The sequence below is a fragment of the Anabas testudineus genome, chromosome 15 (genome assembly GCF_900324465.2).
Source record: "Anabas testudineus chromosome 15, fAnaTes1.2, whole genome shotgun sequence".
Lineage (NCBI taxonomy): Eukaryota > Metazoa > Chordata > Actinopteri > Anabantiformes > Anabantidae > Anabas > Anabas testudineus.
In genome coordinates, this window is record NC_046624.1 from 20,551,087 (window position 1) to 20,572,829 (window position 21,743).

The window sequence follows — 21,743 nt, forward strand, 5'->3', positions numbered from 1 at the left end:
CGCCCCACTCCCACCACAGGCGTCGGAAATACCTGAGATCCCTGAGTGTGGTCGCTGCTGATCTGCACTGATCTGATGATGGGAGGATCAAACCACACCAGGTCATGCTTTATTTAAATCAAATCATGTGCTTGACACTGACTTTTACTTGTTGTAGAATGTAACCTGCACCAAAAGCCAACAAACTAACAGTGAGACCTGAAGAAGCTGTAACATAAGCTGTTGATGTGCTGCTGTATTTCTATTGCGTAGATTAGTGTCGTACAGTCGAGGTGCAAAGCTTTCTTTCTAAAAAGCTAAACCACAATTTTAAAATCAAATATACTAAAGCACCAAAACAGCTAAATAGGGTTCATCTTCAAAAACTACAACTCCCATGAACCTTTGAGAGTGAGGAGAGTTGCTCAGTCTCTGGGGAATAAGTTGTCGATTGCTACCAATATTAAAAAATGTGAATGTGGGAGAAACCTGAGGAGTAAAATACATAAATAAATTTAAATCTAAAATGATCAAGTGATGAGTTTATTCCCAAATGTTCCACAGGAAAGTTTTAATTATACAACATATTGTGCAGTTAAGTGAAAGGAAGTGTTTAAACAGGGAATCAAAGAGGAAGAATAAAACTGGAGCTCAGCCTCCATCTGGTGGACTGAACTCTGCACAGCAGCATGTGAAACAAAGCTCAGTGTTTCTGTCATGTTACAGCAGGATTTATATTAATAAAACAGTTTAGTTTTATTAATTAAAAGCAACTATTGGTCAGTTGTATCACATCTTCTAGCAGACTTTCAGAAGGTTCTTGGATATCTTATCTTAGCCATGATCTTCAATCTTAGGTCACCTCTGTTATTCTTATTGCATATGATCCGTGACACTAACCCAATCTCTGATTGTGGGGAGGATGATGGTAATATCTCCCCGCTGACCCGTAGTCCTGGCTCCCCCTGGCTGTAGCATTTGTGTTGTACCTCATCAGTCTCTAGTTGTGATATTAGAGCACAGTGTTAGTCTAGATGACGGGTTTTGAAGTATCCATAGTTCCTCTTCATGTCGCTAACCCAGGAATTGAACCCTACCATACCAAAGTCAGTGGCACTAACCACTGAGTTATATATACTGAATACTGCAGTTCTCAACATTTTAATTAATTTATATTTAAAGTTTCATGGCAGAGGTTAATTTTGTGTTGTTAAACCCCAGACCACTAGGTGGCACTGTTAGTACATGTTTATATATAGTTGAGCTAAAAAATAATTCAGCAGCTAATTAAAATTCCAGCACTTTTAACAGTTTAACCAGTGAATGATCTCTGACATCTGTTAAATTTCATCCATGAATACGACAGATTTGGTTCTAAAAGAGGCGACTTTCTACATTTTCAGTCCACAGAAATATCGTTTACTTTGAAACATCAAATGCATTTTTAAAAAGGTTCAATTTAAAGAGCAGGCAGAATTCAAGTTGCTCAGATATTTATTTACATGATTAACTAGTGGGCAATATAGGAAATAATATTTACATCACCTGTAAGGCATTATGAAAAAAAGACTGTACATTACAATTTGACAAAACAAACAAAATCTAAATGAATTTACATGGAAGTATAAAATATAACAGAAAGCAACAGTCAAGTTTAAATACATGGAGCACATGGTGGTGGTGGATGTTACGTTAATCTCATCTTCTCTCTGCAGCTGTGTGGATATTTAAGGAACTAATCTGGAGTGAGGTGAGACGAGAGAACGATGGAGCAACCTGCTGAGTTTTCTGGGTAATTATGCTGAGTGACTGTTGAATCAAATGAATCAAATCCATTTATTATATCCATAGTTATTGCACCTGGAGTCTGTAGAGGAGTGAACATCAGTACACAAATACAAACAACTATCACCTCTGTGTGGTTTGAGATGACTCATCGTTTAACTTCAGCAGCTGATGTTTGATCGAGTGAGGATCACTGAAAAGATTTTTACTGTAGAATTTACACATTTTTTTTAATCTGTAATGTCGGCTCGTTAACAGCTGCGTTCTTCTACTGGTTACTCTAATTTCATCTCATACTAAATACATCCAAAGCTAAAGTAATTCATCTTAAATAGAAACTGTCCCATTGAAAAAAAAAGCCTCAAACTAAACAGATGAACTGGAGGAAAATCAGAGGTGGCAGAAGTACACAAACCCAATACTCAAGTAAAAGTGCAAGTACTTGCCTATAACGTACTCAAAGTACACACTCTAACATGTAAAGTGCAAATATTCCACTAGGAAAACGATGTTTCAAACAATATTGAATTGTTGCTGAATATAACGTGAATAAGTTGACAAACAGCAGCTGAGTAAAACATAATGATCCACATCAGAAATCATGTGTTAGTAACTAAAGCTGTAAAATAAATGTAGTGGAGTAAAAGTATCAGAAAACGAAAATACCACAGTGAAGTACAAGTACCTCACAATTGTACTTAAGTACAGTACTTGACTAAATGTACTTAGTTACACCTCTGAGGACAGCTGTGTTAAACTTTGTCAAATTTCCATTTTGGTAAAAACCAATGAGATTTTAAACATCACGAGTTTCTATTAAAAGGAGCAGAAACCAGTTGTTCCTTCAGTTCACAGTAACATTTCTGTTATTGAGGTGAAAAACTGTCCAAGTCTGTTTCTCTTCATCACTTTAAGTTTGTTATGAGCATCAGAGTAATTACAGTGTAATTAAATGTTCAAAGTGCTTTTATCCAATCCGACTCAAACAGCAGATTTGGTGAAGTAGCTGATGCTGTTGGACCTGCACTGGATGACGCATATGATCCATGACACTGTATGAAATCATGCTGTTTCCATCAGGTTAAAAACAAAAGCGGTTCTCAGTCTCTCCTATTTTTGAGTGTTTAATTGGTCAAAACTTTGGTTGAGTTTTATTTTGAAAACACCTCAGTTGACTTCCTGAATTATAAATTGGTGTAAAGCAACTTTTCACCTTGAACTAAAAAAGCCTCCACTGACTCGAAACCCCCTCTTCATACAAACATCAACACACAGAAAACTCCGGTACAGACTGTTTGTCTCCAGGACGCTTGCTGTCGTTTCTTTTTTTTTTTGCTTATTTCTGAAGTTATGTGATGTTGGATTGAGAAACACTGACCCTCAACACCTCTCACAGTTTGTTCCTTAGCGTGTAACCTCGCCTCCTTTACTCCGACCACTACAAGCTGCAGTCACCACGGTGGTCCAGACCGTTCACTGTGAGATTACAACACGGCAGCCCGGTCCACGTCCCTAAGACCTGCTCAATCACTGGTGGGTGAGTGGAACAGACTGATCAGTAGTGTTTGTGTGTGGAAGTGTGTAGGGCTAAAAACACTGAATATTAACATTCATAGTGTGTAAACCAATCCTTCAATGGGCCAGTTGATTAACTCATTTTGATTTTGTTTAGCTCTAAAATAATGATTCAAACCTCAAATGTGAATATTTGCATTGTGGATATATGAGGGGGGGTTGGGTTGAGCAATAGATCTTAATCTTAATACTACTTAGTACTATAAAATGTCTTTAGATTCAGAAGAAGATTTCTTCCTGTTTTTTCTAAGGCGACAGCTTCGAATGTCTAAAACCTCCAGAAACATATTTACCAGGCAAAAAATAAATGTTTAGTCTGAAAACGGCAATTTTCAAACAATCAATAAATAATTGGCAACTAATTAGTATTAATAGATTAATCAACAACTGACTGCTTGGAAAATGATTAATAAATATTTATCTGATGAATGAATAACATATAATGATAATTAGTTACTGTTCTAATAGTGTCTGAACTCGAAGTTAAAAACCTCCTCAGATGTTTAGTTATCAAAGTTCTAGAGATCCTGGAGTCTGTGCAGGTACAATCCAGTTTATTGGAAATGAAGTTAAAAGGAAACTGATGACGTGTGCAGACATTTTTAAAGTTATTCATCAACATCCACTTCACTCTGCTACAACAAGAGCAAAGCCGGTGTTGTCTCTGCAGCGTTTAGCATCTTTAGCCGGTAGCCTGCATGGTTCAATCTGCTCTAAATTTGGTCTCGTTAAATTCCCTCCAGCCGCTGACGGAGGAAACTGTGAGTCACTTAATGTCCCATTTACATAAGTCTGAACTCAGCCAACCTCAGCGCTGCCTCTGTAAAGTGCTCTGAGAGTAAATCTGACTCCTTGAAACTGCGATGGCCCCCACACTCCTACGTTCACAGTGCAACACGTCTTCATTTACCGTTGGCTCAAAGTGGTTCCACGAGATTTTAGGTGACAATTGACTGTTTATTCAATCTGTGTGATAGAAACGGACTGAACCACTTGTCTGTTGATGAGAAACGAGCAGAACCAGCTGATGCACATGTCAGCAGTTATAGAACAGGAAATCAACTAGAGACTTAAGTTTATCTTAAAAATAAAAACTCTGGCTGGTTAAACAACAGAAAGGGATTTTTTCTTTCTGCATTCACTGATTTAGAATTATTCAACACGTAGAAGACAGAAAAGACGCATTCACCCTACAGAGAAATTAGTTTCCTGTAAAAACATCTAAATCACTACATACTTGATTAGTTGATTTGACCACACTGTTAGATGTCTCACCTGATTTACTTGTTCTGTGTTGCTAAGATTTACTGACATCCCATAATCCTTTCTGTCTACAGATGAACAGTGGGAGGCCGTTCAGCCATGTTAGAGCAGACTCCCATCATCTTTAGGTCCAGAGGCCTGGTTCAAGAGAAAAATCGCAGCAAATGAATAATAGTGTGAAACCAAAACCACAATGAGCCACATTTAGAATCACACCACGAGGTGTTTCTCGAAACCTTTACAAAATCATTAGCACCGAAAATTAGATTTGGAGTCGTTGAGAATTACACAGGGCTTAATGCTCGTCGTTAGTGGTGTTAAAGTCCCAAACTGGAGGCAGAACTGTCACAGACCAGACACTGACCTGGAACTTTTTAGTGAGTTTTCCCTGTGTCGACAGGGGAAGTAACACAATCAGTCAATGTAAGTTTGGATTTTCCACCTTTAGTTGGCTGGTATAGTGACACTACTGCTAAAACACCCAAAACGTCGTCTGTCCAGTGGAATACTGACAATACTTCATCGAGTTTGAACAAACCACTTCGGTTTCCCGCTCTGGTCCCAGCACAGATTTGAGGAAACGCAGGAGCTGATTCTTCAGGTTCAGCTCCGCTCGTGTTGTACGAGACTCATTCAGCCTCTGACATCAGCTCCCACCTTCATTCGTGTTCGACCTTCACAGCTAGAGTTTGACATTAGTTTGAAGACAGTTGGCGTTAGTGTCGCTGTTCGTTAGCGTTAGCTTCTCAGAGCTGGGCTGTTGTTTTTGTCCATCTCTTTAATTCCGTCCTTCATCAATGCAGAAAACACCTGGAAGAAAACAGAAGCACTTATTGAATGTGATCCTTTAATCTCTCTACTTTCCCAAAGCCCTGGACTGACAGAGATGCTGACCTGAGCCCAGCGGCGGTTCTTGCTGATCATGTGTGTGTTGGCCATGGCGGTGAAGAGCGTGTGTGGCTGCAGGTCCTCCGGCAGGCGAGTGAGGAACTGAGCGATGTGGATGAAGTCCATCTGCAGCAGGATGTCCTCGTACAGGCGCAGGATGCCCAGTCCCGTACGGAACAAACTCTCCTCCCCATCCCGACAGAAGATGTCCCACACCCGACACGCCACGTCCAGGGGGAGGGACTTACTGTACAGAGTGAAGATCCTGGATGGAGACAGGTAAAAACTCCTCGTTACCCTGAAATATCCAAACTGCTGGTTTTACCTGGAAGCTCTGATGTGAAATTTTCTGTCTACACTCTTCTATCTCCCTCTCGTCCCCCTTTTCTTCTACCTCGACCCCCCGCCTTTGATTCCACCTCTCTCAATACGTCTTCTACCTCCACCTCTCTCCTCTTCAGTGTGTACATCTCACTCTACCTCTCTGCTCTTCTACTTTCTCTGTTTCGACCTCTTCTCTCTCCCCATCTTCTTCTTCCTCAACCTCTTTCTAGCTCTATCCGACTCCCACCCCGTCCGCTTTGGCTCCTTTCTCCACCACTCTCCACCACTTCTATATTTCTTTCCTTTCCTAGTTCTACCTCCCCCCCTCTCTCTCTCCTTATTTGCTTGTGCCTCCATCTTTCCCTCTCCTACCGCTCCTCCCACCTCTTTCACTCTCTCCTTATACCCGTCTCCCCTTTGCCTCTCTTCTTTTCCTCCTTTTCCTCCACCTCTTCTATATTTCTTTCCTTTCCTAGTTCTACCTCCCTCTCTCTACTTCTAACTCTACAGTGTATGGGGCAGACAGTGAATGTGTGATGGCTCACCAGTCGATCAGATAGAGATCCGGGGTCAGACTGTTGGTTTGAAAGTGGTTGAAGAGACGAGGCAGATTCTCCTCAAAGAAAACTTCAAAAGCTGCAAAATACTTCAACATCTGACACAGAGAAAACAGAAGAGACAGGAGGGGTTAAAGGTAAACATCTGACACCACACAGATCAATCTTATCAAACTGAATGGACTGAGTAAAGAAACATACCAGTTCGTGGTCGACTCTGAAGAAGGCCATCTGACAGGGCTTATTAAGAAGGTTGGCGAAGGTGATGAAGGCTTCAGCTTCCTCCAGGTTGAGGATCAGCACAGCAGCGATGAACGACATGCCCTGAACCTGAAACACCACAAACAGATACAACATCAGTGCTGAAAAAGGGCTGTGTCCACCTTTACTTACAAACTAAATGTATTGAAGTCCTGATGATTTCTGAGGGAATAACTAATTATTTTAGGTAGAAATCAAATGTTTTACAGGAATTTTTGACTATTTTATTCGAGCAGTTGCTATATGACTGTTTAGACATTTAATTTTAGCTTCTTTGTGTAGATGAAGTATTTTGTTTGGATGTATAAATGTTTCAAGCTCAAGTTTTTGAAAAACTGTAAAAAACACCTGCAACTAATTAACAAGGTAATCAACAAATAATCCTGCCTAATCATAATAAAGATGATCTAGAACCATTGTATGCTGCAGTTTATGTTGTATTACTTTAACTAAACATGAATTTACTCACATATCCAATGTCAGGTCTGTAACAGGTGTAAGCTCCAAGAACACTGTGGAGGAGGTCATGGTAAGGGCCGCCCTTCATAGAGGAAAAATAAAGACGCAGGAGAATGGTGGGCACAATGATATCTACAATCAACGTGTGTCCTGCTATAGATGTGTATCCCTTAGCATCATAACTACATGTCTAATAGTAATCTTAATGTCAGACCTTCAGACAACATTTTATCAGCATTATAAGAAAAACACTTTAATAGTCAACTAAACCCATCTGTTACCTTCTGGAAGATGAAGAGTGCAGGGAAGGTTCTGGAAATGTCCAGTTTGATGAGGTCCAGACTGGACTCTCTGTCAGCCAGAGACGCTCCACCATCTAACACAAAAAACATTTTAACATGTGACTTCAGTGTTAAAACCGTGTATTTAACTTTAGTTCATGTATTAAATTATAGATTTAACATGACTTTAGACTAGTGCTGTGTCGTACCACTCTCACTGTCATTGACTGAACTGGTTTCACTGTAACTCCTCCACTTCTCTTTGGCTCTGGACAGGAAGATCTCATACAGCTCTGCACAAAGACAAAAAACACATCAAGATTGTGTCTCAGCAGCAGGAGACAGAGAAATGTCTGCATGCCAGTAATTGTGCCTGAATGTTACACAGATCTAGCATCACAAAGGTATTATAATGTAAACTGTTTCAGTCAAAAGACCATTCACATTTAGTCATTTGGCAGACATTTTATCCAAAGCGACTTACAAGGGTACAAGGCACAGGCAGAGTAGGCTTAAGGACCCGTACTTCGAACCCTGGTCTCCCACATGTTGGGCAGAGATGTTACCCCTACACTATCCAGTCACTATTATAAATGATGTATATAATGTGTCTGTACCTGGTGTGATGTTGAGCTCGTTGCCGATGGCGAGGCTCCACACTCTTCCTCTGACACTGGGAGGAAGCCCCTGCCACCAGAGCTCCCTCACCCGCCTTGTTCCCTTCCTACATATATAAAAGACATACGATGAGCTAAATAAAAGGTGCTGCACAGGCTCACAGCATACAGACGCTCAAAGCTATGGAGACATACGTGGTGTCCCAGTGTGGCAGGATCTCATTATTCCAGACGACCATGGCATTGGAGATGCTGTCCTCCTGTCTGTGTCTCTCCTTCATCTGCCGCTTCTTCTTCTGTGCTTCTTTCAACTCTGGGATAGACAGACGGCAGATTGAGATGAACAATCTTTGTCCCTGCTGTAATAATACTGTATCTGTCTGAGCCTGAGCCAATCAAATCAAAGCAGAACAATGAGTCTGTCTACTCATGAAATATGTTTCGACCAGTTAAAACTAGTCTTGCCAAGAAAACTGTTGCTGCTTTTTAAAAGAAATGGAAATTACAGAACCTGGAAACAATTTGTACTAAACTGTACAAACTGTACTAGATTTTTACCCTGAATATTTTTTGGTGAAGACCTGTTTTATTTTGAAACCATTACATAGAATAATAGAGAATATTTCTGGATTTGGACATTTTTGTAGATCACCACTTTTATTATTAAAAGAACTGTCTGAAGGTTAAGACTTGGCTTTAAGGTCAAGATTATGATTAATTCAAGGACAGAGGCTAAGAAACTTATCAAAATATAATGGATGGATGGATGTGTCTACCTCTCCTCTTGGCTCCTGCCACCATTTCTTCATATTCCAGTTTGTGTTTCTGAGTCTCCTCTACAGATTTGGCAGGTAAGTTCCTGAAAGTAGGACAAACAGACAGTTTACATATTTCTTGCTACCAGGTGCTTCAGCTACAGCTACGTTGTCTGTTCTGTGTGTGATGGTGTTTTAACTTCATCTTACAGTGCTTGTGCAGTGTTTTTTCATGCAACGTTAATCATTAGGACATTCTCAGATTGGGCCAGTGAACCACGTTATTTTAGCTTCATGTGATACTCACGGTGGTCGGTCCTCCAGGATCAGGGCTGTAGTGGAAAGAGGCTCGAACTCCAGGTTCTTCCTCCTCCCAGCAGCCACTAGACGCTGAGGACATGAGGACACACCTGAGTCCTTCATCTGCTCCTCCTGTGGATACTAACAAACAAAAAAAACTCTCGTCTCTTCTTAAAAGTAAAACATGATCCAGTTGTTTTCTGTCCTTAATAAATCTGAATGAACCATCACCAGTCTAAAGTAAAGTAAGTAGTTTTATTGTCCAACTTCATGTTTCATATAATTCATATATTGACTAACTTACCAATAGGCCCCTCATTTGTGTTACATGATGTTCCTCAGCTGATGTTTATCTAGTTGTCACGGAGTTGTAGCAGTTCAAATGTAAAGATTCAATTTTATAACTACTACTATAGAAGGTCAAATTATTTATTTGTGACCTTGTGATAGGATAGCTGTTTAAATAATATATTTAATTCATAATTAATATTTAATTTAATACCTTTATTTACTCAGAATTGAGCATAAAAACTTACTATTCAGTAAAATGTATGTAAACAGTGAAAACAGAAGTGATGGACCACAACCACAACCTGCAAACATCTGTAGGACAGACCTACAAGTGCTCAAATCACAGAGGGAGAAGGTTTGTTGGATGAAAAACTGCAGAAAGCATCACTGAGTGTGTTGGAACCTTTGTTTCCAAACGTGTGGATTTACATGTGGTTTATCCAGGCTGCTAAATGAATGCCGATGTTTGTGACCATTTGAGGTTCAACAGTTGAAGCCGTGTGTGTGTGTGTGTGTGTGTGTGTGTGTGTCTAGACTGCACAATAAACTTTTCATTCACAGCTGTGAGTCAATGAGACAACAAACCTTTTATGAACTTATTTGTGAGCTTCACCAGCAGAGGGAGACAGAGTTTCCTCTCTGAGCTGAACAGAGGAAGTGAAAGTGTGTGTAGGAAATCATGTGACTTATCCAGTGATTTCAAGTAAACCTCAACATGAAGTAGTAAATGATTTGCAGAGCATCAGGAAAGTTCTGTGAAGATTTCTGAAATATCACTTCTTCATTATACTGAAGGGTTTTACAACTAAATCTAATCTAATGTAAACAATTAGCATTACATAGAGGTCAAAGTTCACAAAACAATAAAAAGTAATGTGACTAGTAAAACCTATGTTTATATTTATATTACACATTGTACCAGAATACTGCATGTTCACCAGTAAAACCCTCTTGTAGCATAAAGCACATGGTAATGTAGACCACACTGTGGAGTATCTACTGTACTGTAAAGATCCAACAATACAACGATTCACTGCTGCAATTCCTACTTTGAACATATGAGTTTTTATAATGTAGCCAGAAGGTAAACACTCAAATTCTGTGTCAAGGATGTGAGATCAATGATATTTTCTGTGCACAGATTTCTCATAAATAAACTGAAGAGACAGTGTCCCTCCCTATGATCAGAAAAGCAGCCTGAACCAAGCTTGGTTACCATACCATAATAAATTCTGTAAAACTGACACTGAACATATTTTTCTGAAGGTAAACACACCATATGCTGCTCTAACAGCTTGCACTCCTCTGGTTATGCAACCTGATGCTGACCCTGGCTGCAGGGATAGAGCGACGAAGAGCATTAGGTCCAGCAATATTGTTGGGTCATAATGTCTGTTCCGGTTCCCCCCAGAGGTGTGGGATGAGGTTGAGGTCACAGCTCTGTGCAGGTTATACAGTTCTTCTGTACAAACTCTCCCACACCAAACTGTTTCTATTGTTTGTGCACAATACAGACACGACTTCCACAATTGGAAACCCAGTATTGTCCTAAATATTACTGTTTGCAGTTACGCACAGATTTTCCTTAACAGGAAATATGTGACTTCGACCAAACTATAAAACAGATGCAGACTAAAGTGGAGCTGAACAACTGATCCTTTTCAAGTCAATACAGCAGTTTTCAAACTGCAAAGCTGCAATGTTTTCTTAAATTATCTGTCACATGAAACCTGTGGAGGATTGTGGATGAAAAAGTTAAAGAAAGCACGTAGGTCGAGTTTGTTTATCATATCATACAAACATAAATTAAACATTTACAGAGAGCAGCAGCGAGAGCAGTGAGCAGGGCTTAAAAAACACAATCTTAATATTTTCATGTATCATTCAGCCTTAGTCATTAGTTACACAGGATCTCACTGTATTGTTGTGTTTCAATATGTCCAATATCATATATGTTCTGATTAGAAAGATTAACCACTGGCCTAAGTCAGATCTTAAAGTCCACTAAAACAAAGCACGTTGCCGGAGTGTCGACAAACGTTCAGCTATCCTGTGTTTTATTTCAGGACATGATCTTTAGTTGATGTCAGCAGAAGAGTCAGTAAATGTGCAAACTGCAGACACAATCATGGGGACTAATGATGAGGATTACTGCACACGATCATTTCATTTGACAGTAATCCCCGGTTGTCCCTCAGCTGTTTGCTGCAATTCTGCACAAACTGAATTCAAAGGAAGAGTGAAGTCAGCTCTCCTCCTCCTCCTCCTCATCCTCCTCCTCTTCCTCCACAATTCTGTGTCTGACGTGTCAACCAGCTGAAGCCAAACCACATCTGGCCAGCTCGTTTTCCTGATGAATCATCCGACTCCAGCTGCCATCATGCAGAGAGAGTGCAAAGGCTGACGGCTCTCAGGCAGTTTGCTGGTAGCAGTGTCAGCTCCTAGTGTGTAAGAGGTCACACAAACAGCAAATCTAGATGTGCTGTGTTGCTCAAGCCTCCAGCTGTAGGTTCAGCTGTGTCATGCACTAAACTGATGACTGCTTGGTTTGATGCAGCTGACGCCTGACAGTTTTCACCGTCATAAAAAAATTAAACCTCATCTAACTAAAATCAATCAGCAAGAAAGAAACTGCTGTTGCAGAGAGAGTGACCAGGATGTCACCTGCTCTAAATGGTCACAACGGACCATTTGAAGCTCTGTGTTCTGTGCAGCTGAGTGTCACTGCTGGTAGGTCCTTATACAGCGAGGCAAGTGGGGGACAGAGAGGTGAATTGTTTGTGTGTGTGAGTGTGTGAAGGGGTGGTGATAATTATCTGCATCCTCAGCTGCAGGCAGTGTGTGGATGTTGCCTAGCGACCACATACACACAGTAAATCCATTTTACAGCCTCACTCCGGCCTCCATGTTGTATGTAAACAGACACACGTCAGCTACTGGAGCCTGTGGAGCATCAGGCTAACTAAACAAACATCTCACAGGGCTGATGACACACTGCACTTCACTGAATGTGAGGGCTTTCATTTCTGTGTTCAACCACAAAGAAATAAGTTCAGGACTCTGCAGCATCTGGATTTTATTGTCCAGCCCAATTTGTTCTTTGATACGAGTCACTGTAAAGCTGCAACAAACAGCTGCTATAAAGTCCATCATTATTTGACTTCTTCAATTAAACCTATGATTTAGGAAATCAGAAAAGTGTCCGTCATAAATTCCAGTGCCTTCAAATGTCTTGTTTTGCAACCTGCAATAACCTGGTTAATGTTGAATCTGGTTTATTCTTATCCAAGTTTTCTTTCATTATACAAAAGAAGCATCATCTTTGATTTGACAGTGCATGCTTGGTTCTACATCTACATCTACTTTTGTTTTTGACAGTTTGATTTTGCTACTACATAACAAGTACTACAATACTCATAAGTATCAGTGGGAAAAGTAAGGAAAAGCTGGACAGAGGTGTGAATCAGAGCAGCATCCATTCTAGAACAAAACAAGACACCAAGTCTGAGAGTCTGGGCAGGTAATGAGCAGCACAGGAGACTGTCCTCTCACCTTTCCTCTTCACCCTGTACACCTCTGACTTTCAGTACAACACTGAGTCCTGTCTTCTGTAGAAGTTCTTGAATGACTCTGCAGTCGGGAGGTGTATCAGCGGTGGGGAGGAGGCAGAGTACAGAGGCCTAGTGGACTGTTTTGTAAAGTGATGTGGGAACAATCACCTGATCTTAAACGTGAAAAAGATCAAGGAGATGGTTGTGGACTTTAGGAAGAACAGAGACAGCACACGTTTGGGAGGTGGGGGGGGGTCACCTGGACAACAGACTGGACTGGAAATGTAACACAGAGAATGTTTACAGGAAGGGACAGAGCAGACTCTGCAATGTTCCACATCTTTACCAGTCTGTTGTGACAAGTGCATTTTTCTTTGCTGCTGTCTGCTGGGGCGCCGCATCAGATCCAGTGACAACAACAAACTGAACAAACTGCTCAGGCAGGCTGGCTCTGTGCTCGGGTTGTGGAGAGAAGGATGCTGAACATCATGGAGAGCAGCTCACATCCTCTCCACAGCCTGATGGTCAAACAGCAGAGCAGCTTTACTCTGAGTCTTGGTGCAATTGTTTTCTGTTATGTTTCCTTTTAGATGTGTATTTATTATTATCATCTACGTGTGTGTGTGTGTGTGTGTGTGTATGCTTCTCTATGCAATGGGTACTGCAACACCAGAATTTCCCTTTTGGGATTAATAAAGTTTCTACCTATCCATTTATCTATCTATCAATCAAAAGACTTTATCTCTTTCAACACTTGAACACAAAAACCTGCAAAACATGAACCTGCACAAAACTCTTCTAACTCCATCACCATCTCCAACACCTCCTGTCAGCAGCACTGTGGCGTGCATGTGAGTGTTTAAGGAGCCAACCTGCTGACTGGACGATGTAGAGTCGTCTTCTTTAGTTGGATCGCTCTCTCTGGCTGCTGGCTTTCCAAACAGTCGCCACCCTGATGCATTATGGGATGCAGCCTTGGGTTCTTTGGATTTCCTAGAAAACAGGCTCCTGGAAGAGAGAGAGAGAGAGAGAGAGAGAGAGAGAGAGAGAGAGAGAGAGAGGGAAGCTGCTCAGTTGCTCATATCAAACTATAACAATGTGAGATGTTAGATTTTTAAATCTGTGAAGTGGGTGAAGTAGTTCATAAGTATATATATTTCATACTTTCTCTAATGACAACAACCTACCAACCTGGCTATCTAATAAGAAAGCATGCACACAACAGTGTCTCATCCAAACCAACACTCCAATATTCTCCCTTTTTGTCCAAATTGGATTCTGATGACATGACTCAAATCATCAGTCAGTTATCAAAATAAGTGCAAACTGACTTTTTGTGAATTGATGAATCAACTAATAGTTGTGGCTGTACTTGCGTATATGAATGTCATTTCTTGTCATTGGGGACTAATCGTGGGTTACATGTAAACACATGACATGTGGCTGAAAGCCACAAACAAAGACTAGTAGGTGGAATGGATTTTTCCTGTCTGGTTCTGGGGTGAAGAATAAAGTTTCCAATAACAAATGAGTATTTCTACCTTAATATCATAAATACATCTTTTCCATATTGTTTTGTACCATCTCAGAACACTGTTTCACATTATTTCCCTATAATTAGTCACAGTAACACTGATAATAAGTGGCTCAGTCAAACATTTCAGCATCTTCACAGACAAAAACTGTGGAAAATTAATTGAGTTCCTAAAACAAATGAAGGAAGGAATGCAGTTATAAACAGTGCAGAAGTAATGTGGTGAATTACTACTAATCATCACTCCAACCGCAGCTTTGCAGCCGAAGCAGTTTTTGACATGAAGCTAAAAAGAAAAGCTGCCAAATTGACAGTTTTATGTTTGTTTCAGTGGAAGCTCCTGCTAGACAACTGGTGGGAAGAGAAAGAGGGAAAAGAAACGTCAGGAAATATAAAAAAGGAAGCAGAGCTGCTAAGAAGAACAACATCAAACTCTCACACAGACACTGCGGACCATGTAGACCATCATCACATATTATTCCGCCTCCCTGCAGGGTCAAGTTTCTTCTCTGTGTAGTGTTGATGTGTAAAAACACTACAGAGTTCAGCAAACTAACCATTTCTTTCATATTACTTTGTTTTCTCAGTTAACTGCTTTGTTAACTCCTTTTTATTACACTATATGTCTAATATTTTTCATGTCATTCATGTGAAACAGCTTGTTTTATTTGAACAGAAGTCAAAAATCCCCAAATAATAATTTAGATGAGACAGATATAACCCAAAGAAGCATTACATCGTCATAATTAAGAAGTTTTAACAGGAGAATGTTTCAAATGATCCGTTATCTCTGAAAATATTCTCCGATTGATTTTCATCTATTGTAATTTTACTTATTTTACCTCCACCACTTTAATTTCAAGGAAAATATGTGTTCTGCAAATGTATATTTTATACATTATACTATTTCACATTACAAGAACATTTCATTCTAATTATTTTGAAGAAGTAGAAGAGGCTGCTCTTTTAATACTGTTAAGAACCACTGGGTAGTATTTTGTGGTTCTTTCCACTGTCCCTTTGATTATTATTGGATGCATCAGTGAAGCTGCTTTCAATCTGCTTTGTCTGCTAAATGTCGCTCCTCCTCTCTCTGGTTTCCTTCTGTGGTAACCACTGCTCTTTTCACTGCATTGCTGGCTAATCACATTAAAGCTGTCCTTTAATAGCATGTTTGTATTGTACATCTGTGGTTTGGCTCTCTGAATGAAAATAAAGATTTATTTTTCACTGATCAGAGGATTTATACTGATGTGCAGAGTAATATCTGTTGAACCGGTTTAAACTCTGAAAACTGAACAGAAACTCATGAGCTGTGAGACAAACCGTTTGAAAAATATTCTCACTTGTTGCAGTTGTAGTGAAACAAGGACAGAAACAGTAAAGAGGAAGTTCTTTTCTAAATCTTAGACCCATTTGGTCGGTTGTTTTCCTACTGGTGGCTGCTGCTTTTCACTCATGTTTGTCTTCGTCTATATTACATTAGACCTAACACTGAACCTGGGCATCGGGTTCTACAAACACCTCAATAAATAGATGTGTCTCCTTTTGGAAGTGATGCACATGCAAGTTAGATTCTCACTATTCATACTGCAGCATAAGAAAAATACAACAACGCTTCACTTTGTGTCGGTTACATCAAACTCTTCTTCAGATCAGAAGAAGCCTTGTTCTCCTGGTGGCGTTAAGACACCTGCAGCTGCACATTTAAAAACATACTGTGGCTTTTGTTCAGTTCAACTGGGGAAAGAAGCCATGAATGCAATGCACCAGGTAGAGTATGAGTATGAGTATGAGTATGAGTATGAGTATGAGTATGAGTATGAGTATGAGTATGAGTATGAGTATGAGTGTGAGTATGAGTATGAGTATGAGTATGAGTATGAGTGTGTGTTTGGGGTTCTGGGCAATAACATCTAATCTAACAATCTCCCCAAATGTGCGCAGACAGACAGAGTGTGAAAATAAATTATAACAGTATTTGAATCCCCTGCACGAAGTGTGTGTAAGAGATGCATTAAGCATTAGATTTGCAATTTAATTAAGTAGTTAATTCAAAATTATTGCTCCAAACAAAACTAAGTGTCAAAGTCATAGCTCCAAAGTTCAGCTGAACAATACTAATGTTTTCTACATACAAAGACATTTAACTTAATGTTGATGACGTTCTCTATTTCTATTCACTAGGCCTCTGTGTTCTGCCTCCTTCCCACCGCTGATCAACCCGCGACTGCAGAGTCGTCCAGGAACTTCTGTAGAAGACAGAACTCAGTGTCGTACTGAAAGTCAGAGGTATCCTCCATCCTACACCAACTGTACATGACCCGTTTCTTCACATCGTTTCTCCTGAGGATTCGTTAAGTTATCTCTGATCTTGAATGAATAAATCTTCCTCTAACAAAAACAGCTGTGATTTTATTTTTGGCTGAACTGTTTTGGTACTTGCTGTTTATCATGATGATACAACTGAATCATTTTATTAAAGCCAAAGGTCTGATTAAGTGACAAGATGATGCTGTTGTTGGGCATAAATACATCCTAATGTAAGATTTTAATTACATTTACAAATACAGTATGTCTTTCTGAGCACAGATGCAGCTAAACCTGTTCAGCTTTTTGCCTTAAATAGCCTTAACTAATCAAGTGTTTTTAAACCCTCTCTGCATTTTATTAAAGGACTTTAAGAATTTCCATGATTTTTCAAATAGTCTGAACCTGAGACCCTGAAACACTTTGCATACTGTAATAGTCACCAAGTATCATATAATTGCAGTAAATATGTGAAGGTCTGAAAAGTAAAGTAGAATTCCTGCTTGTATTTTTTATGTGTGAGTTTGATCTTCCCCGTTACTGACCCTCCCTGACGTGCACTCAGCGCCGTGAACCAAACAGCCAGCATGGAGCTTTTCCAGCAGGACTGTTTTCTCCTCCACGTTCCTCTCCGCCTGTCTGGATTTCCTCTGAGGTGCCGTGACATTCGAGCCAGCTGCTGAGGCTCGCGCCCAAACCAAAACCAGGCCTGACACAGACGGAGATTTAACAAACAGAAAGTCTCCTACACCTGCCAGGCAGACACGATTTCACTGCTTTAATAATCAACTAGAAGAACATTTACCCCTCAGGCTCTGGGCTGCACTGGTGTCTCCACTGAACCCTTCACTTAGCCTCTTTCACTTCCTCATATGGCTTTTACACGAACATGTGGCATTTAGTGCAGCTGTGCGTACACAGCACAATTCAAATACTGATCTGTGAAGCATCATCTACTATGCTATCTATCAGGTTTTCTAATGAACTGTAGACCTCATCATCAACATTTCCAGTCAACACACAAAAACTGCAGTTGTTGACAGAAGCTCCTTTGTCGTCCCACTGGAAGAAATGCAGTATTTATCTGAACATGTGATTTTATCCTAGAAAAGGAATTTAAATAATTTCAACAAATGTCGTATAAGAAGCAAACTAACATGGTGTGGACATCCCAACCATGTCAATGTAAAATGTCTTTGTGTGTGGATGTAGCGACTCTCCCTCCTGCAGCTTCTCAGGTTTAAACAAACACCCCCACAGTTATCAGCTGACCTCTCACCCTCCAGGCTGCTGCTGCCACCACCACCACCACTCTCCTCTCCTCCATCTACCTGCTCCACTCTCCTCTCATTTCTGTAGAGTCTGATTGGTAATTTCAAGTGGTTTTTATGACTCTTCCTCTGCTTCTATTGGGGTAAATATAGATTTTAGATCTTCTTTAATTTATTTGTTTTATTTAGACAATCTTGCCTTCATCTATTCTTCATCTTCAGTAAAAACTCTCTAAGGTATATCCCTCTGCTCTGACAGTGTAACATCAAATATTGTAAATGCTGAGACTAACGTATGAAGCCAGATCAGAAGTAACTGTGATCTACTGATCCAAGCACCTGTGAGAGTGACTTTTTAAATCTGATCTGAAAACAAATCAAGAAGATTTTTTCAGAAACTAAGAATATGTAGTGTTTTTGATGCATGACATGCAGACAGTCGCAACATCTTTGTTGCATCACAGCAGCTGGGTGGAGGTTAAACGATGATGAATCGGCCAGATGGTTGAATTGGCCTCAGAAATAGAATCAGTGAATGTGGGCTAAGGCCTGAGGAAACGGTCTGCACTGAGTCAATGCTCACTGAACCCTGCAGTATCACTTACAGCACATACACATAACTGGGGCATGATTAACATGGAGGCTATTACACAGCTGTAGGCGTCAGACTGGAGCTGTGAGATGTTCTGAATTGATTCAGATATATGTCAAATGGTCCATTCACCGACAACATCCTCTTTAATCCCTTTACAAGAAACTGCTGCTACATATGGGATTAACCTGTGGCATCTCCGACATTTCTTGACTTGGAGAAAAAGAAATGGTTTTGCAGGTTTACATGGACAAAGGGACAGATCGTTAACGTCAGTGCATGTAGTAATCTAATTATCCCCACTTAGGATGAGAAAAACTGGTTTCCATTTCCATTGTGAGAGATTAAAAACAACAAAATGAACAAAGACACCTGCAAGAGGGTCTAATTAGTGGCTAAAAGCTAAATAACATACACTGTAAAGTAAATAGACTCACCAAAGCACCTGGTGAGCATCAATGGAACTAAGCACATTACTTTTACAAACAATTGGCAGGTCCACCATCTCAGATCGGAAGATTTTATGGTTTTTGTTTCTACAAATTGACCTCAAACTACATATTATGCTAATCAAACATTTGAGAACATTTAAGGTATTTTTGCTGTTTTGGGATGTTTTACAGAGCAGTCTTGGGGCTAATCTACAGCTCTCTGCATATAGATGTGCAGATGATGGGTTTTACCTCTCCTGACTGTTTATGTTTTTACTTATGGGAAATTAAAGATGCAGCAGACTATGAGGGATGTTGCATGGTCATAGCAAGTACAAGGACAGGAACCCTGAGTCACAACAATAAAATATTTGACATAAAAGTGTACATGTACGTCCCTTTTATTTTGGTTTTCTATGTGTAGAGGCTGTTTTTAACCTGCCAGGTCAGCTTCACAAGAACAGACCTGTAAGTTTGCATGTCATTTTCACAGCTTCTCCATTAATTCTGTTGTGACCACAGCTTTCAGCAGGCCTGACAACACACAATGCAAAGACTCAAACTAAACACAGCTCTTCTTTTTAACTAAATACACTGTGTGACACAGAACGTGTGTGTTTCTATATGTTGAAGCAGTTTTCTCTGTTTATCATCAGTATGAAACTAATAATTGAGAGTTTTTGGATTTTAATCAGACTGTTTGTTCAATAAAATGAAGTTCAGCACTCAGACACCGTCTTTAAAATAGCCACACTAGCAGCTCTAGTGTTTTAGTGATGCGCAGGTGAAAGACACAGGTGAAAGACACAGGTGAAAGACACAGGTGAAAGACACAGGTGAAAGACACAGGTGAAAGACACAGGTGACTTTACCTGGTGAAGAAATCAGCGATCCCGAACCTCTTTGGCATCAGTTTGGGGTCCGAGCTGTCGGTGTGTTCGGTCAGGTCTGGTAGTTTGTCCGGGGCGCTCTGTCTGCGTCCCGCTTCCAACACGTTCCGAAAGTCCTCCTCGAAGCCCTCAGCTCCAAAATAAAAGCCCCCATACCCCTCTGGGGACAACGGGGTGGCGTCGCAGCTCAGGGACACTGTGATGTTCGGGTTAGTCCTCAAAGTCTGCGGCCTCACAGGTAAACTGAGGTCACTGAAATCCTCCTCTTCATCCTCATCATCATCCTCCCTGGTGATGGGTTCAGAGACAGGGCTGTCACCGTTCAGGTTGGAGAGGGTTGAAGGACAAGGCGAGGAGAGTTTGGCACTTGACCCCGGGGTGAGCGGGTTCTTGGAGGAATCTGGGACGGAAGGATCCAGGAAGAGAGGGAGCTCGGCCCCGGGTGGCGCATCCTCCTCCGGGCACTGAGACACTAACTGTCCGCTGCAATCGCTTATGTCCCCGGGACAAACACCCGACCCAGCCCCCCTGTCTTTCCATGTCTGCAGGTGTGACAGACTGTCGGTGTTGTGTTCGGGGTCTGGCCGGTCACATGCTGCTCCGGCCGGGTTCACCCAGAGTAAACCTCCGTTGGCTACTTTCACTTCCTCCACGTCGGATAAACCGAGTCTCTGGCCCCGTGACGGGCTCGACAGTCCTGCCTGTTTCCAATAAGTAATGTCGGCAGTGTGGCTGGAAACATCCCCGTTCGGCATGTTCACACCCGGACAGGAGCTGCCAGTGCAGTTCTGCTGGTGTTTCCCCGCGTTCGGCAGCTGTTCGCCCGGGAGAGAGGTCCTGGTACGGTCGGTGACCGCACCACCGCCCGGCGCCTCTGTTCCCAGGTTAACGTCGTCACAGCCCGGGGTTTCCCCTTCGCTCTCCCCCGCAGGGTGCTGCCGCATCTGTCGGCCGGTCTCCGCTGAAACCCGACCCAGAGGCGCAGCTGGACAGGAAGCGGCTCTGGTCCCTGCCGACCGGAGCCCTCCTCCAGCTCCTTCCCCTTCTTCTCCACCTCCCCCTCCGGCTCCCGGTTCATCCTGACCCAGTGACTCAGTGAATCCGTTCAAGCTGCCGTGGTCTCCACAACCCCCCGAAACCACACATCTGTCCGCCAACTGTCCGGGGAGGAACTCCCCGGCCGCGACCACCTCCAGCATCATCTCCCGGTTGTGTGGGGGCGGTTGGACCGAGTCCCTGTTGACGTTCCTTCCGTTACCGGTCACATAAACATGACCCTTCCCAGCTCCACCGGTTAGCAGCGCTTTGTACGACGCGTTCCCCGCTTTCCCCTCTCGTCCTCCCCCTTCTTCGTTTTCGTTCAAGTCGACGGAAAACGAGCCTCCGCTCCCCGTGTCCATGACCTCTCAGTCCGACGAGCGGGCCTCGGCCCCGGGCATCAAATCCTGCAGCGAGTCCTGCCCCGTCGTCCGAGCTCCGCAGCAGCAGGTTTTGTTGTTCTCGGACGAAGGGGCTACCATTTTAGCCAGGGGTTCTGTGACGTTACCTGACATCCACCGAGGGTGCCATGGTCACTGCTCGAGCCTAAATTAAGAATATTATCCCCGTCCTGCGGTGACCGTCGCCGCCGAGCAGGTTACTCGGATCCCTCCGCGGTTATCGGTCTGCAGCGGCGGCGGCGGCGGCGGCGGCGTCCCGGCCACAGTCCGGCGCCATCTTGAAAATACCCCGACAGTGACGTCACGCACCCTCCAACTCACTCGCTGTGTTTTGAATCGCTGAAGGATTCACAGCGACGCCCTCAGGCCACTCCGTGTAACTGCAGTCGG

The 21,743-nt window shown here is 41.9% G+C and overlaps 1 protein-coding gene across 1 annotated transcript; it reads right to left on the reverse strand.

Annotated features, from left to right (window-relative positions):
* Positions 1-1,455: 1,455 nt before the first annotated feature.
* LOC113159399 (TBC1 domain family member 12-like) lies at positions 1,456-21,636 on the reverse strand. The gene is made up of 13 exons (XM_026356061.2): positions 19,897-21,636; positions 13,759-13,894; positions 9,052-9,185; positions 8,766-8,848; positions 8,185-8,302; positions 7,990-8,096; positions 7,582-7,665; positions 7,373-7,467; positions 7,102-7,173; positions 6,573-6,701; positions 6,360-6,469; positions 5,497-5,755; positions 1,456-5,412 (listed from the first exon to the last, which is right to left on the reverse strand). Exons 1-13 carry the CDS (start codon positions 21,312-21,314, stop codon positions 5,341-5,343), a joined length of 2,817 nt encoding a protein of 938 aa, XP_026211846.1. The 5' UTR covers positions 21,315-21,636; the 3' UTR covers positions 1,456-5,340.
* Between the last annotated feature and the right edge of the window lie 107 nt (positions 21,637-21,743).